This window comes from Catharus ustulatus, chromosome 5 (assembly GCF_009819885.2).
Source record: "Catharus ustulatus isolate bCatUst1 chromosome 5, bCatUst1.pri.v2, whole genome shotgun sequence".
NCBI classification, from domain to species: domain Eukaryota; kingdom Metazoa; phylum Chordata; class Aves; order Passeriformes; family Turdidae; genus Catharus; species Catharus ustulatus.
This window is the reverse complement of record NC_046225.1, coordinates 1,507,403-1,524,517: the sequence shown is the minus strand read 5'-3', so window position 1 is coordinate 1,524,517 and position 17,115 is coordinate 1,507,403. Positions and strand designations below refer to the sequence as shown.

The following is a 17,115-nucleotide window of genomic DNA, read 5'->3' as shown; positions in this document are numbered from 1 at the left end:
AGCAAACACGAGCTCTCCAGTTCAGGAAGACCAAAACTCCCAAATGTGAAGCTCCTTCCCAGCTGGGTGTGTTGATTCCCACAGTGCCTGGTGGCCGTGTGTCACAGAGCACAGACCCAGCTCTGCTCCAGGAGAAACAAAACCCCTCACAGCTGCTGCCTGCCCGCCTTGGCTAACAAATCCCTGAGCCAGCCTGCTGTGGGACTGGAAGCAGGTCCAGAAGCATTCCAGAGACACAAAGGAGCTCAGCCACAGCTCAGACACCTCCTTTCAGCCCAGAGTACCAGAGCAAGGAAAAGTCCTTGTCTCTTTTCACCCAGTTACACTGGCTGGGTGAGAATTCCCAACCTCTCCAAGGAGAGAGGTGTGTGTTTTCCAGCACGCTGGAAGCTGACAGAGCTGTGACCTGCACCCCAGTCACAGGGGTGACAAAAACCCTCTCACAAGAAGTTCAAGCTCACCTACCTCAAAGGAGAAGCCGTGGTAGACACAGGCACCTGAGGGACCAAAACAAAAACAAACCAGGTTAGAAGGAGTGAAGGCAGCAGCACACCCTGCAGTGAACCTGCTCTGTCACAACACCAGCACTGCTGCCAAAATCACAGCGAGGAGAGCCAGTGTGAATTCCCACTCCTAAATCCTCCTGCATGGACAACAGCTTTGCTGGCCCTGAGGGAAAGCTCCTCCAAGCCAAGCACACTTCCCAAATTCCACCCCCATAATCACATAAAAGGTGAGGCAGTAAAACCACGAATAAGCTGAGTGACAGCTCTTCCATGGATTTTCTGGGAAATGGTCATTCTTGAGCAACTGCACATTATCTGTCTCACCAAAGCGTGAGGGGAATGTGCAGTCAACAACAACCCAAGAACTCCAAGATGAAAAGCAAAGAGATGCCTCGAGGGACCACCCAGAAAACTCAGAATTTCCTTGTCCAACAGTGGAGTTTCCCGAGAAATGCAGATTAGACAAATCTGTACAGAAAACCTGGGAGCTACACTTCTCAGAAGCAAAAGCTCCTCCTCTGAGCTCAGCTTCAGCTCAGCTGCAAGAGGCTGTGGAGGCACCACCAGGAATTATTTTCTCTTGCCAAGAAGATGAGCCACAGGAGCCCAGCCACACTTCTCTCAAATTCAGCAAATAGCTGTTCTTTTGGCAAGAGAAAATAATTTCAAGGTTCATCATCCAGCTGCACCTCAAAATTCAGTGCAAAACAGAAGGTCATGCATTGATGGAAAGCACGGGGGGCAGGAAAAAATCCCAAAAATTAATATCAGTTACTTATGACCAGCACAACCCATCTGTTTTACCCCTCCAGGGCTGGCTGCCTTTTCTTTTAGCTCGCTGACAGCTATAGTTCCTTAAAATACCAGCGTGCTCATCCCTTTGGGGCCAGAGCAGGGAACTGGGACCATGTAGGACTAAAAAGCAAACTCACAAAGTCTGATCCTTCTTCCCCAAGGAGGGCAAACACTTATCTCCCTCCTTTACAAGTTACCAAGGGATAACAAGACACAGCCCAACTCTGCAGGACTTGGAAAATCCTTTTCTACAAATAAATTTTACTTTTATGCCCAATTATGAGTGAGCCAAAGACACCACACACACTAATTAAGGTTGCTGTGCAACAGTGCCTTGATTTTCCATGCAGCTCCAAGTCCCAGGTGTGATCAACACCTGTTGCAGAGCACACCTGGAAAGCATTCTGCAGATTAAGAAACCCTCAGAGTTATTATCGCTGTGCTTTTTTTGTGGGGGACACCTTGGATGCAGGTTGTTGGTAGTGCAGTTTTTGGTTTGAGAGCTTTTCTTTTCGGTAACAGTGTATAATTCCCCAAATCCACAGCTAGCAGCTGCTCAGCTCGCACACACATCGCTGTTCGAACTGCAGTTATTCACCAAATGAATGTGCCAAACGGGAACCACGGCGGGAGCAGGGCTGGGGGAGAGTGCCGCTACGGAAACCAACACCCTACATCCAAAGGGCAGGCTGGACATCACCCTAAAGCACGAAGGAAACCAAGCCGCACTCGCCAGCTCGCCGCCAACACCGCACAGCCCTGCTGGCCACGGCTCTGTCCGGCACAGCGAGACACAACCCGGTGTCACCGAGCGCTCCCACCAACACATCCAAGCGGGATCCAGCTCCTCACACAGGGACAGCACGGTGCTGCCGGCTCCCCTCACGCTCCCACCAACACATCCAAGCGGGATCCAGCCTCCTGCTCCTCACACAGGGACAGCACGGTGCTGCCGGCTCCCCTCACGCTCCCACCGCCGCATTCCCAGCGCTGCCCGCCCGCGGGGTGCGTGAGGGCTCAGCCCGGCCCGGCCCCTCACGGGCTGCTCGCTGAGGGCTCCCGGAGCTCCGACCCCACTCGCCCCTGTGGGCCAGCACCCCCTCACCTGGGCACGGCCGAGGCTGCCTTCCCCGCCGGCCTGAGGGGATGCCCGCAGCGGGACACGCGTTGCTCCATGCCCGGTTCTTCCCGCCGGGCACGGCTTCGCCCCGGTGCCCCTCACCTCGCCTGAGGAGAAGCCGCCAAAATGGCGGGGGGCGGAGGCGGACCCCCGCCCGGGCCGGGAGCGCCACAGGGCAGCCAGGGAGGCACAGCCGTCCTCAGCCCGCAGCAAGGGGCGGCTCGGAGCCGGCTCTCCCCTCACGGATCCCACCGCCCGCGGGACGGGGACGCGCCCGGCGCGGCCACTCACTCACCTGAGGCGGCATCGGCCGGCGCGGCGCGGAGCAGGAGCGGCAGCAGCAGCAGCAGCAGCGGGGTGGCCCCGGCGGCCCTCGGGTCGCCCATGGCCCTCGGGCGGCAAGCAGCGAGCCTGGAGTGCCCGCCGGGCCCGCGGCAGGTGCCGGGGCAGCGCCTGGGCCCCCGCCCCGCCACCAAAGTTTGCCCGCAGACAAAGGGGCAGCTCCGCGGCGCAGCCCGCCCGCCCCCCGCCCCGCCCCGCCCCGGGCAGCGCCGCGCTGCGCCCTCCTTCCTCCGGCACCGCCAGCCTCTCCTCTCCTCCTCCTCCTCCTCCTCCTGCCGGCACCTTGCGCCGGGGGACGGAGATCCCGAGTTCTCCTCCTTCCCCCCGCGGCTGCCGGGCGGTGGAGCAGCCCCCGGGAATCCCGCAGCCGTGCCGGGATTAGGCAAAGCAAACGTGTTTGTGTTGGGTCTGACCCCGCTGATTTGATCCATCCCGGCGGAGGGGAGCTTCTAATGGGTTGTTTCGGGTGTCAGTTTGGCTTGTAGGATTGTAACAAGAAGTGTCTGTTTCCATGAGTATTTCTTCTTGCCATGGCTGCTGCTTTGCCCTTCCTTTCTAGGGCAAATCCAAGTAAGAGTCAAAAACCCAAACACTAGCAACCACACATCAAGCACTCAAACTAAAAAAAAACAAACAAGAAACAAAAACCAAAAAAGCAACCAAATGCTGAGCAAAGAAATATTTAAAGTATCTTTCAAATAGGGTAGAAATGAAGGGGAAAAAAAAAAAAAAGAAGCCCCAGCTCCTTTCTAACTCCCCAGGTGAAGCTCTGGACAACATCACCCAACTGAAAGAAGCACCAGCAATTAACAACAGGTGGGAATAATAAAAGCCAAGCCCTCAGGGGGTTCAGTAGCTTCAAATCAATGTGTCAAGTCCATTTTTAAATAATTTCTGTTGTTCATTTTCTGCTTTTACAACTTGTTTCCCCAGTCCAGGTACAGCCTCCTCCCTATTTCCCCTACATTTCTTCCCGCTGTTCTGAGAACACTACTCTAAAGATGCTGTTAAAAATCCACACTCAAGACCCATAACTTAAATAATTTTGCAGATTTTCCCATTCCACAATATGAAAGGAGAGCTTTTCCCTCTAGAAAACAGTAATTCCCAGCATTCCTCAAGTTTTGCACTTAGTGCAAAAGGCTCCACATTTTCAGAAATTCAAAGAAATTCAGAAATTCAAAGCTTGGCAAAGTTTTGTCCTTCACATCCTATTTACAACAGAAGCAGCATTTCTGTTCTGGCATTGCACTGTCACCACATATGACCTTAACAGCATCTCCAGTACCTGGAAATTTGGGAATATTGACATTTTCCTCTTGTTTTCAAGTAGTCTTGCAGGAGGTGACACGCTGACAGTTCTCCCTTGGTGTCCTGGTGGGATGGAGCCTCTAGCCACCTGCAGGCTGAGGTACTGGCAGAAATAACTGCTTGGAGAAGAATTATGTTTATTCCTAACACTGTTTTCAGTCAGCATCAAGAGCTTTTCCCTTCTCTGTGTCCTATTTCAGTCAATCCAAGTTTTCCCAGAAGGACAGATTTCTATGGAATTAGCCTCTCCCAGAGTTTGGAGGCAGCCAAGACTAACAGTACTGCAGAACATGTAATCATATTTAATCATTCAGAACACCCATCTGAGCACTAAAAACCTGGTGGCAGCTGTGACACCCCTGCTCCTCTAACTCACAGCACAAACCTCATGACCTCAGTCTGACCCACACAGATTCCAGGTTTTTTGGAGTGCCACAAACTCCCCTACAAGTAGTGCAGTAGTGAGTTCAGAACTACACTGGAAACTTGCTGAGGCCATGAGCTGCTCCTCTTGCCCCCCTGACCTCCACAAGCCCAGATTTACTGTGTCCCCACATTGCTGGGCTTTTCCAAGTGCAGAGTCCTGCAGGAATGTTTGTTACTCCGTGCTTTTATCCTCTGAGAGCACACTCAGCAGTCTGAGAGCTCCTGATTTAAGCTCACCTGAACATTTATGCTTAAGCATCACTTTTTTTTTAAAATCCACCCATCAAAGAAGGCAGGCCTATCTTTTTCCAAAATGGATAGTGAAGTCTTGGAAATAAGCCAAGAACAGAGAAAAGGCAAAGAAATCCATGCAGATGATACTTTTCTACACAGGTAACTCACCTTGAAACTGCTCCTTTTGGGTCACAAACAACACACAACCTTTGGAATACCTCAGAATAATCCTTATATGTGTAATTCCTTAAATAATAAAGATATTCAAGTGCACTGGCATTGATTTTCCCACTTACAAAAAGTCCTAAGTGAGTGTGAAACCTTCCTATCCACACCTAAAGGGAATTTTTTGACCAAAACTCTGAGCAAAGCACCCCACACAACCAAAAATAATCATGTGGCCTGACAGGAATTGGTCACCCTGACTGACAGCAGCCAAATGCTTCAGATGGGAGCTGAAGGAATTTCCATGCAGACAGATCCCAGCAACCTCTTGGGAAAAATAATAGGGATGGAATTAAAGCCACAAACCTTTCCCCATTTGGACCAGCTCCTCCCTGTTGTAAACAGCCAACCTTTTCTGGGAACATCTTGGATTTCGGGGTGCAGCTTTGTGAACGTTTAGCACCAGAGCTCTCCAAAAAAAACCACGCAGGGAGAAATTGCAGCACTTTTCCAGGAGGGAAGGGAGGGAGCGCCACCTCCTGGGAAGAAAGCAGCGAACACCGGCAAAGAGAGCCGGCTCACATTCCAGAAAAGCAGGTGAGGAAAACACAAAGTTCTCCCCTCTCCACTAAACACATCCAGTTCCTCCTCAGAAAAAAACATTTGTCGGGTTCTGACAGCAGGCTGCTGTTTGTCACAACGTTACACCGGATTCATACACAAAATCCACAATTACATTTATTTTTTGTTCTCACAGAGCATGATTTGAATGGCACCAGATCTCCCAGGAAAAGACATCAGGTACTAACAGATTCTTGGACAGGTTTCTGTTGATCCTCATCAGCTGCATTCTCCTCTTCTTTTTCTTCTGCTTTCTCCACCTGAGGTAGGATTCCATCGAGGTCCAGCAGCAAACCTTCACTGGTGGAAGATCTGATAACCAACTTCCTCACAATGGGATCTGGGAAACAAAGGGCACCACCAACCTGGTCACTCCAACTGCTCCCAGCAAACCAAGCAATCCAGCCACTAAAACAACACCACAAGAATCGAGCTCCACACTCCAAATCTACTCACACCAGAAAAGCTAATCCTTGCTAAACTGGGCTGATGTAAATTGATTTAAAATCATTTAAAAAACCCAAAAAAAACAGAACAAAGCAAAACATCCCTTTTCTCTATCTACCTATTATATTTCAAGTCAGACAACCCCTGACAGTTTTTATTTGGGCTTCTCAAGGCACATGTACTTGGTTTTTAATGGTCTGGTCTCTGCAGCTACTGTGAACAGGATCACTGGCAGACATCAAGCAAATATTAACATTAAAAAGTGGGGCTTTAGCTTACACAAAGCTCCTTCCCTAAAATTATTCATTTCCTCTCCAGCTAAGCAGATCCCCCTTACTTAAAGCTGATTTCATTATTCCTTCATAGCTCCTTTTGCCAAGGAATTAAAAAAAAAAATGAAACAAAGAAAGAGCTTTTCCCTTGGAGGAGAAGAAATTTCAGAGAAAGGCAATTCAATGACAATCCAGTATGGAACACCCATCTACCACTTTAGTTTGCTGCAAGCTGAACAATCACAACAAGGAGTCCTTACCAAAACTGGACGGTTTGAAGGTGCAGATATCGTTGATAATTGTTTTCAGATTGGCAATTATGTGCTCAGTAGGCATATCCAGCTGCAAAAGGACAACACCAAGTTAGCTGTGGTGATGCTTGGAGCCCAGATTAATGAATTAATAAGCACACATTAATAAATCAAAGCACTGGTGTTTATGTTTAGATTTCCTTTGTCCGTGCTCCCTGTGAAGGAGTGACAGATCCCATTAACAGCCTTACCCAAATGACTCAGGGAAATGAAGTATTTTATACATGCTGATCTGCTCACTGTTCTCCATGTTTCTGCTCAGGACACAAAATTTAAAAAAAATCAATATATGAACGAGTGGTTTTGTAAAAACCTTAAATCCTTGTGGATGCACTCCTATCTTTGAACACTTCTCTCCAGAGCAGCTGTAAAAAGGCTCAGGTAATTTATTTGTTCCCTTGTCATTTCTTAAATAAGTTTGACTCCTCTATGCACAGAAATAAAGGTAAGGAAGCCCTTGGACTGCCCAGGCACAGCTCAGAGCAGTTAATTACAATTAATAAACTCATTTGTCTCCAACACTGCCAGGCAAAGCTTCTGTTATTTCCTACCCTTTCTGCTTGTGTCACCCTCAGTTAGAGGAAAACTAAACTGCAGGCAGGATTACAAAGACACAAACCAGAAGGAAAATAAAAAAACACAGCTTAGGGCAGAAAAAATAAATAAGCCAAAATCAATGTTTTATTTCAGGTGTAACACAAACAGGTTTTGCTTTCTACTCCAGTGTAGAACTATAGTTACCAAAATTAGAAGTCTTTAATTATTTGGTTACACCAAAGACTTTTTGACTCTTCTGTGCATATTGACCATGGATTTACAAACCCATAGTTTATTTACTTACCAAAAAAAAAAAAGAAAAAAAAAAGAAGTTTAAAACCATCTGAAGATGCTGCACAACAAAGAATTCTATTAGTTACAGAAAATAGTCCAAAGTTTTGAGGAACAGATAAAAAACACATTTTTCCCCTCTTTGAATACTACAGCTCTGCTCAGGAGAGAAAATTTAGGAGCTCTCTACACAACTTACTCTGGCTATTCTTGTCTTGATTATATTCTCATCCTCTACTGCATACTCATGGCATTCTTTGAAGAACTGCAGCATTTTGGGAATGTCACTGCCCAGGGAATCTATCAAAAAAAGAAAAAAAAAGCAAAGAAGTTGTCTGAGTAATGCTCATTAGCACAGATAGGTGTGGCATCAGTGAAGAGATAATTCAGTCTGTTAATTAAGGCAAGTGAATGCCAAAGGGCAAAAGTTTGGAGGTTTTGAAACTTCCAAAATGCAGTTTCACAGACAAGACAATGGTGTCCTCACTGAGATTATAAAAATAGATTCCATGTTCCCTCCTTCCCCATTCATCAGGGTTAATAAGCAGAAGGGCAGCTAAAAGGGAAATTGATCTGGGTTGTAATCCCAGATTTGCCTGTTGCAGGAAAAAACGGATTCCTAAAGTTACTTTTACCCAAGACAAGTGGTGCAGCCCCCTACAGCCTCACACAGAATGTAACCACCCATCCTCATCAGAAAACATTGCAGGGCAGCCCCAGGGCTCCATCCCTTCCAGGAATCTGTACCAGCTGTAACAGGGAGCTGCTGCTTACTTCTCCTGGTGGTGGGGTACTTCCTTTTCAGTTTGTTCCTCAGGGGAATTAACTTGGGCATGATGGCAGGGACAGCCACGTAGAAATCAGCCTGGATTTCATCCTCCAAGATCTGCAACAAACACAACCCAAGAGATTTCCTTTCAGCTCACCTGTAAAGCATGGAAACCCATCTCTCACCCTTCAGCCTGGCTGCTGCCTCACAGCTGGAGCTCACTGGACATCAGGCTGCTTCCCCTACCCATGCCCCACCCCTGTTTGAAGTAGGGGATTTATGTAACTCTTTAATAAAAACATGTACCCATTTGATTAGTTCAACTCCTCCCACGATGGCAGCTCCGTGCTCTCGAGCCACTTCAGCTTCTTGCTCATTCTGTTGAGAGAAAAAAGAAATTATAAACAGCTGGACTACCAATTAGACAACTGGTCTGCTGTCAACCAAGCTCAGGGAGAGAATTTCAAACAATTATGTCCAAAGATTAATTCAGTAAACCCAGGGCAGCTCTCTGGGATCAGCTCACACAGACAGAATGATTAATGGGCAAAGGACAGCTGCACGAGTGTGCTGGACACAAAAACCCCCATGAAAATGAAGGAATCCTGGCTCACCCACCTCTGTGAACACCAAAACCTTGTTCACCTCATCCGAAAAGCGATGGGGAAGAGTCACATTGCTGGAAAAGGGATCCACTTTTTTCTGCCAAGTGAATAAAAAAAATTAAAATAAACAAGAAGAAATTATGACTTGAGGGTAAATTACACAATCACAGGGAACTGGAGTGCCCTAAATATGAAAAAAAAATAAAAAGCCAAGGAGGTGAGGGACTGCAGCCTGTGAAGTGCCAGAACTCCCACACCCTCTGCCAGCCCACCTTCTTCTGCAGTGCCATATCCAGGAACACGTTGATGTACACAAACTGCTTGGGGTGGGTGAAGTCCAGCTCCTGGAACCTCTTGAGCATGCCCACGGCCTGCTCCAGCTGGTAGCAGGGTCTCCTGTAGAGCCACGTCAGGTACACATCGTCCACGGGCTTGCTCATCAGCGGCCGCCGCCGAGGGGGGGGCTTCTCCTTCTCCTTCTCCTGCCTGCTCCTCCTGGCATCTTTCTTGGCAGCTCTAACACCAAAAAACCCCAAACACGTTGGGAGGTTGGCATATCTGATGATCACAGCAGTCTGACCTCATTAAAAAAAGGTTTTCTAGTCCCTTTCCTGTGGCATTTTGCATTCAGTTAAACATTCTCCTCCCTATTTTCACAGAGTCTCCAGGCAACAAAAAGAATGTTAAAATAATAACTGGACACTCCATTCCTCTATAAGCAGGGCAAGAGTCTGCAGCACCTGAGAACACTTCACTCTCCTGTACACAGAGGTCGCTTTTGCTTCTCCCAGCCATGCTGTGTTATTACAGAGACGACAAATTAAACAACAAAAAGCCAAATAAAGGACAGGAAGGGTTTGACACCGATTCCAGGAGCTCAGCAGCTTTCATGCTGACAGGTAACCCTGCTACACCCCGCAAAAGCACAGCGTGACGCTTTCCCTGTGCCAATATCACAGAAAACACTCCCTGGGAGCCCAGGCAGTTCTCCGGGAACTGCTGGACCAGCACTGCGGGCACCAAACCCCGCACACAGCCCCCAGCACCACCCGCACGGCTGCCTGGGCATGCCGGACCCGCACTCACTTGGCTGCCGCCGCGTAGGGCCGGGCGCTGGCAGGGCTCACCACGGCGGGGACGGCGAGGCGCTGCTCCAGCCCGGGGAGGATCCACCCGCACCGCGGGGCCAGTGCTGCGGGACAAGAGCAAACACCGCCTCAGACATCGCCTCGGCCTCCCGCACCCTGGCCAGCCCGGACAGGCCCCTCAGGGCCGCCCAGAGCGGCGGGTGGAGGCGGAGAGGCGGCGGCGGGCGCAGCGCCCGCGGGTCCCTCAGCGCGCCCCCCTCACCTCGCCACAGGCAGCGGGCGCTGGGCGCCGCCATTTTGCCGACCCGCCCTGGTGCGCCGCCGGAACCGTTCCGGCGGAGCTCGCTCCCCGAGGCCGAGAAGAAGCGTTCCGGCGGCCAGGGGGCCCGGGTCCTTCAGTGGTGTGCCACCTAGCGCCGTCCCCCCCGCCCGCCAGGCCCGGGCCTGCCGTTCCGCGGGTGCGCGGGTTCCGGCGCCTGCCCGCTGCCCGGGGAGAGGTGACCCATGGCCGGGGGCTGGTTAAAAGCCTCCAGCTCGCTTCCTCACCGGCCTGAGAGGGGCCTCAGGGCAAACCCGGGATTGTTTCTTAGTGCTGCAGGCCAAACTGGTCCCCCTTCCCTGAACCAACATGGCGGCGGCTCCTGAGGGCAGTCAGAACGCGGCCCTCAGACGTGGGGGTGTTTACACCTGTTCAGCCACGTCTGTTCGGGAGAACATTGCCTAATGCTCAGTATTGTCTGCTGCAAGCCACGTGTAATTCCAAAAAGAGATTTCCTGGCTGCCGTCTCACCCCTATTCCCTTGTGGATTGGATGGGATAAGAGATGCTCAATTGACTATGGTGGAGCAGCATCCACTTACAAAGACTTTGTTTAACCATCTCCTGAGCCGTTCAGATCCACACCACAAAATATAATGGTTAAAGGAGGCTTTTATTCTGCACTGTTGTGCTTTGAACTAAAAACATTCCAATGCCGTAGTCTTCCCCAGTCAGTGTGTGTCCAAGAGTTTTTATATCAGGGACGTGTGGCCACGTAAACTTACCCAACAGATCCGCGTCCAAGAATTTGTAAAGCAGACATGGGTGGCTGTGTAAAACAAGCTGTACCAAAATTGTGTCCATCCTACCCAACTCCTCAGTGTCCTGGGGAAGGATATGGATGGGGAGGTGTGAGGCTTTTTACAATCCCTTGCTCCATCGCTGAGGCACTTCCCACTCTCTGGCCATCAATGAACTTTTTGGGTCCAGCATGAACTCAGGCAGCTAAAATAAAAACAAATTCCAATTAAAAGCCCAGAGCCTGACGTCTTGTCCCTCTCTGTGCTCCCCCGACCACTTGTTGCATCCTCAGACATTTCCTTGGTGCTTTTTTTTTTTCTTTTTTTTTTCTTTTATTTTTTTCCCAGCACCGTTTTCCCTCAAAGCACCGTCCCCTCAGGTCCGTCCTAGCGGGCCGCCACAGGGATGCTGCTGTGTCTGACGGGCTCTAGCACCGGAGCCACATTTACCTGCAATTCCCTGCTCCACAAGGATCCGCGCCACCGGCACCTGGGCGCCGAACCGAGCCCCATCACCTGGAGCAGGAGACACAAAGGTGCCCGGCACCGAGGAGATGCCCGCACACTCCAACCCCGCATTCCCAGGCGGCCGCCTCCTCCTCCCACCGCAGCGCGCTGACAGCGGGGAAGAAAACCGAGGGAGGGAAAAAAGGAGGGGCAAAGCCGCGGGGTTAACCGGGGCGGGGGTGCTGCCGGGGCCGCTCCGTGAGCGCTGTCACGGCCCCGCGAGTGCCCGCGCTCCCCCCGCCGCGGCCCCGGCACCGCCCGCCGCCGCCTCCCCGCGCCCGCCCCCGTCTCCTCCGCCCTGCGCGCCCCGGCCGCCGCTCCTCCTCCTCCTCCTCTCCTTCCTCCTGCTCCTGCTCCTCGCCGCCGCCGCCGCCGCCGCCGCCGCCCGGGCCCCGCGGCTCCGTCCCCGCTGCCCGCGGGCCGCCGCCCGCATGTCGTGTGCGCCCGCCCCGCCGCGCCGCCGCCGGCCCCGCCGCCCCGCCGCGCCGCATGCAGGTGAGAGCGGGCGGGAGCGGCCCCGCCGCCATGTCGGGCCCCGCCGGCAGCGCCGCGGCCGGGCCGCCAGCGCGGGGCTGCGGGCACGGCCCCCGCCGCGGGGGGATGGCCATCGGCACCCCGGGACGGCCCCGGAGGCCGCGGCGGCCGAAGCCGGGGCTGCCCGAGGGGATGCCGCCGGTGGCGGCCGTGGGGCGAGTCCTGCTCGTGGGGGCAGGTCCGGGCGTGGGGGGAAGATCGGCCGGGGGACGGATCCCGGCCGGGGGCTGAGCCGTGGCCGCGGGGCACATCCCGGCCGTGGGGTGAACCCGGGCCGTGAGGTGAGCCTCGGCCGTGGGACAGATCCCGTGGATGAACCCCAGCCGAGGGGTGAATCCCTGTCGTGGGGTAAATCCCGGTCGTGGGGCGAATCGCAGGTGTGAGGTGAACCTCAGGCAGCACGGGACTGATCCCTGCCGTGAGGTGCAGCAGGGCTGTAGGGTGACACTCGGCCGTGGGGCCAATCCTGGCCCCAGTCCCCACGCTGGGACCTTGGCCTGGCAGCGTTTGGGATGAAGGTACTTTCGGGTTAGGATGTTCCTGGGAGACGCTGGCCCTGCCGCCTTTTTTTCCCAGCGGTTTCTCCGTGGTCCGCAGCAGTTCCGTAGGAGGAGGATGACAGGAGTGTCACCTGCAATAAAACCTGGGCTGCCAGCCCAGGCAGCGGTGCTTGCAATGAAAGCACACACTTAAACACTGAGTTTTGGTACAGTTTGGGCTCGCCTCTTAAACTGGAGTGCTCCTGGTAAATGTGGTGGAGGGCTCTGTTGCTCCCCAGACACACCACATTTTATCTGACCTTCTGGAAATCTTTAGACCAGTGGGTTTTATCGGGCCCTTTTGGAAACTTTGAATAGGCTGAGTATTTGTTTTGGGGAGGTACAACTTCTCCTGAGTTGCCGTGCTGATAAGGATTTTACACGGCCTTGGTTGAGCGGGGAATTTTTTACAATTAAATCCACATCGGTGCCCTCCCCTCCCTGGGACTCTCCCCCATAAATCAAAGCTAACCTAGAGGGGCAAACACCCACCCACAAGTTGTTCCTGGCGTGTAGACGTGGCTGATCATCAAAGTGATGGTAACGTGTTTATTTTTAAAAAGGAAAAAATAGCACATTATTCCTAACAAGAACCTGACCCAACGCAGGGAATTCCTAGAATCATTGTATCATCCTGTATCCCAGTTTGGAGGGCTCTGGAGCATGGCCTTTCCAAAGACAGCGCTGCCAGTGATTTTATTTCTGTGAAAAATAGGGAAGGTGCTGCTGCCAAGCGTCCCTGTCCCGGCAGGCAGCATCCACGGGCACGGCCACGTGCTGGTGGTGCCTCCCAGCAGATGCAGGCTGGCGGGACACTGAGCTTTGCTTCAGCCTGACCCGAGCTCCCTGACACAGCCCTGCGCCCTCCTCGTGTCCCTGCCCACCGAGGGAGGAATTTCAGAATTTTAGGGAGCCTGATGTTAGGAGCAGATGGACAGCGTGCATTGCTGCCACCTCAGAGCTCTGGAATAATGATCCACATCTCCAACCTGCAGGATCCTGTCGCTTCACCCAAACACAGCTGGTGTGGGAGCTCCAGCCTGGATTAAATCTCCTCCAGAGGTGGCTGAGGGTGCCAAAAGCCCCGTTGCAGTGTGCCTGTTGGGTTTCACAGAACAGAGGAAATTCTGCAGTGCTCTGCTCTCTGCTAAACAAATCCTGTTAAACACTTTCAGTTTTGTTCCCTTCTTACTATTAAAAGCGGGGGCTGCTCCGAGTGCTGAAGTGCAGCACAATTTAATTTATTCCCTTTTATCTCTTCCTACAGGGGCTCCTTCTCATTTAGTTTGTGCATTTAATTGCAGGATAAAACTCAGTGTAAACGGCCCATAGGTGTTCCTGTGCAAAGTTTAGTTTTCTGCCATCCTTGGAAAAAGGCAAAACTTTGCAGAGTTTCCCACCCGAGCTCTGTCCGCGTGTGGTGACGGAGCGTGACCCGTGACTGACAGAGCTGTGCCAGCACCAGTCCCAGCTGCAGGAGCAGTTATCTGCAGAAGTGCACTTTTACTGATAGAGCTTGTTTTCCTTCTCTGGAGGGTGTTTTGCCCTGTCCCAGAGATGGAGCATTTATCTGCCTGCCTGGGAAGGGAAGGGACGGCTGCTCCGGGTGTATCTGCCGTGTGTGGCTCCCCTCTTCCCACCCACAATTTTAGGGGCTCCAGCACGTTTGCAGTGGGAATTCTCTTGTGGATGTAAGTGATGTTGTGGCTGTTTTCTTTCCGCTGGCAGGTGGTTGATAAAACTTCCATTTCATGGGATAAACTGGGATTATTGTGTTGTTTTCCATTAACAGCCGTGGTTTTGCCAAAAGCCAGGCAGGCTTCTGACCAGGTTCAGCTTTCACACCAGTCCTAGGAGAAGTAAGCCAGAAAGTGATCCCAAGGTATGTGTGTGGACTCTATTAGGAGAATGAAAAAGCACCAGTGGAGAAAAATTAATTAATTTCCACACTGAGTAAATCTCTACTTAATTTGAATCGAAACCAGCAAGAATTAAATCTTGGAGTTAGGTGGATCACAGCAACCACTGGCTTTCCTGTTTGAGCCCATGTGCACAAATGTTTCTTTTTTCTCATTAAAACCTTCCCCAAGGTTTGAAGTGATAAAATTTTGCATCATTAACGTGCACAATTTCCAGGCAAACTTTCTTGAACCGCCCCCAAGAAGTTCTGCTTCTATCAGCTGTAATTTGCTGGACACTTTTGGGTTGCCTGGGTTTAAAAGGGGAGATAAATCCAAGCAAGTGCTTACTTTTTACTTGCTTGCTGTTTATTGGAAAGAGGTTTTGGGAGTGCCAAAAGGGCACTCGAGGCACGGGATGTAACCTGATTTGCAGACTACTGAGAAAGCAAAAGTAACAGTGGAGCTTAGTTTTTTTGGGAGCATAAGATGGCATTTGTGAAAACTTAAAAAAAAAAAAAAAGTTGAAATATGTCTTAGGCATATTTAGATTCAGGAGGATTTGCTGTGGATTTAGTGCTTTAGAGCATTAATGCTAAGCCTCTTGTAATATTTTTTTGTCCAGATTCTGTGGTTCTCTTGATGGCAGGCTGTAATCAAGGCTTGGGTGCTTGTTACAGTGGCAGTGTGGTGTAACTTCAGCTTCTGATTAATTCTTTGTGTTCCAGTGATTTGTCTGTGCAGCTTGTAACGATTTTAAAACAACAACAACAACAAAAAAAGGAGGTTTCTTTATCAAGACCCTTAGGTGGTGACAATATTTCTGGAATTGTGCTGCTCTCCTTCCCTGTCTTTTGTACACCTCAGGGCTGTCATCAAACTTCCCACCACAACACCACCCCAAAAAAATCAAACTGAGGTGTCTGGCAGGAAATGGCAAAAAAGAACTCAACATGCACAGGATTTGCTGGGTCCATTTGTGCCTCCAGATGTCAGAGCTGGGTGCAGAGAGCCCCATGGAAGGCCTTTAGCTGAACTTGCTGACTGGCTCTGTTGGCAGCTTAGTGAATTCACAAAAGGGCTACGTGACACTTACCTCCAGTGGCAAGGTACTGGGCCTGACTTGGGTGCTGCTGCGTGAGAGAAAATTCCTCTCTCTGAGTTGAAAATGAGAAAAAAAAAATCCACACTCCCCCCACCAAACAAAAATAAACACCAAACTGAAGTTACTCTAAATAAAAGAGAGCACTGGAAGAAAATCTTCCTGGAATTCTGTTTAGAAGAACAACTTTTGCAGCCACCACCAGAAAGCAATTTGACAGGTGGTCATGGAAAACAGAACTAAAGAGAGAAAGAAATGCTCTGTGCTGTTCTACATGAAATACATTTTACCCCTTTGAGGGGCAGATGTCAAACCAGCACTTGGATGGACAAAAAGTCAGTGAGCACAGGGATTTTGGGAGCTGCACCCAGAGCAGGGAAGAGAAGAGAAGCCCAGTGAGGTGCTGGGTGCTGCACACGAGTAATTTACCTGCAGTAATTGAAGCTGAGTGTGCAGACACAGGGTGTGTGTGCTCACCCCTGCTCTGGCATTTCCTGATGGCACTCATCATGCTGTTTATAACTGCACAGCCCTGTTCATGCTCAGCACTCACCTGTGTCTGGTGTGTTGCCTTCCCATTCTGCTTGCCTGGGGAGGAGCTTGGTGCTTTTTCTGAGAAGGACAGAAAAAATGTGAATAAAAGGGCTGTGGGACTCCAAATGCAGATTTGCAGGATGTGAAGGCTGGGGTGTAAGTGCACATTCTAAATTAAAATTACAATGTTAGCAGGAGTTCAGTTGTGGGTTCCCCCCACCTGCAGCTGGAGGGTTGGGAAATTTCAGACATGAAGAGACAAATCCTTCAGAACACCCTGCCACCATCCCTGTTGATGTGAATCTGGATTATTCCTTACCCTAAACAAAGCATAAAGGGAAACCTCTTGTGCCCTCAGCCAGGAGCAGCAGGAATTTTTCTGGCTGGGAAACTACTGGAGGCAGCTCTTTTTCCATGGGCCTTTCCCAAGTTTTGCACCCACCTGTACTTTCCAGAGGGAATGCAAAGCACAGCTCCTGCTGAGTGTCCTTGATGCTGGCCACCAATCCTTCCACAATTACCTCTGCAAATCAACAGCTCCCTGCACTGCTGCTCCAAGGGCCTGCAAGGGAAAACCCAGTTAAACACCTTACATGGTTTTTTTAAAGGCAGGAAAAGTTCCTGAGCTGCAGGAGAGGGAGCAATGTTTAACCTTGTGTTGCTTTGGTGTCAAACACCTTTTATTTTGAAGCTCATCAGATTCCAGGAGTACAAAGAAAAGTACAAAACCCAGCAGCTTTTGGTCAAGCTGTTAATAATAATCAGGATTTGTGGATGGTGTTCAAGTTTGCTGTTTACCCTTTAGGGCAGCTGAATGAATTGCTCGGGTGGTTTTCCCCTTGCTTTTCAGGAATGCTTCCATCTGAGTGAACATCTTTGTGCCTTCTAATCACAAATTAGTTTTGCTTTTTTTTTTTTTTTTTTCCTTCCTAAGAAATCAATCTAAAGGCCCTTTCAAAAGGCTCTGGATTTAAGCACCATCTAAAGAGAGTGCTGAAGGCCTCCTTCTGCAGATTTGTAGCTCTTTTTTTAGCCATAGGATACTCCCAGGAAAACTGAGAAAGGGGGAAAGCAGAAAACTTACTTTTTATGCTTTGCTGAGA

The 17,115-nt window shown here is 50.7% G+C and overlaps 2 protein-coding genes across 2 annotated transcripts in view; both read right to left on the bottom strand.

Annotated features, from left to right (window-relative positions):
* Positions 1-5,521, bottom strand: part of FRAS1 (Fraser extracellular matrix complex subunit 1) — a 97,284-nt gene extending 91,763 nt beyond the window's left edge. Inside the window, 2 exon segments of the mRNA XM_033060063.2 lie at positions 466-497; positions 5,266-5,521. Coding sequence (XP_032915954.1) covers positions 466-497; positions 5,266-5,275 — 42 coding nt within the window. The 5' untranslated portion in view covers positions 5,276-5,521.
* A 90-nt stretch (positions 5,522-5,611) lies between these two features.
* MRPL1 (mitochondrial ribosomal protein L1) lies at positions 5,612-10,136 on the bottom strand. The gene is made up of 9 exons (XM_033059932.1): positions 10,103-10,136; positions 9,839-9,968; positions 9,025-9,268; positions 8,766-8,849; positions 8,454-8,525; positions 8,153-8,264; positions 7,578-7,678; positions 6,500-6,581; positions 5,612-5,860 (listed from the first exon to the last, which is right to left on the bottom strand). Exons 1-9 carry the CDS (start codon positions 10,134-10,136, stop codon positions 5,697-5,699), a joined length of 1,023 nt encoding a protein of 340 aa, XP_032915823.1. The 3' UTR covers positions 5,612-5,696.
* Between the last annotated feature and the right edge of the window lie 6,979 nt (positions 10,137-17,115).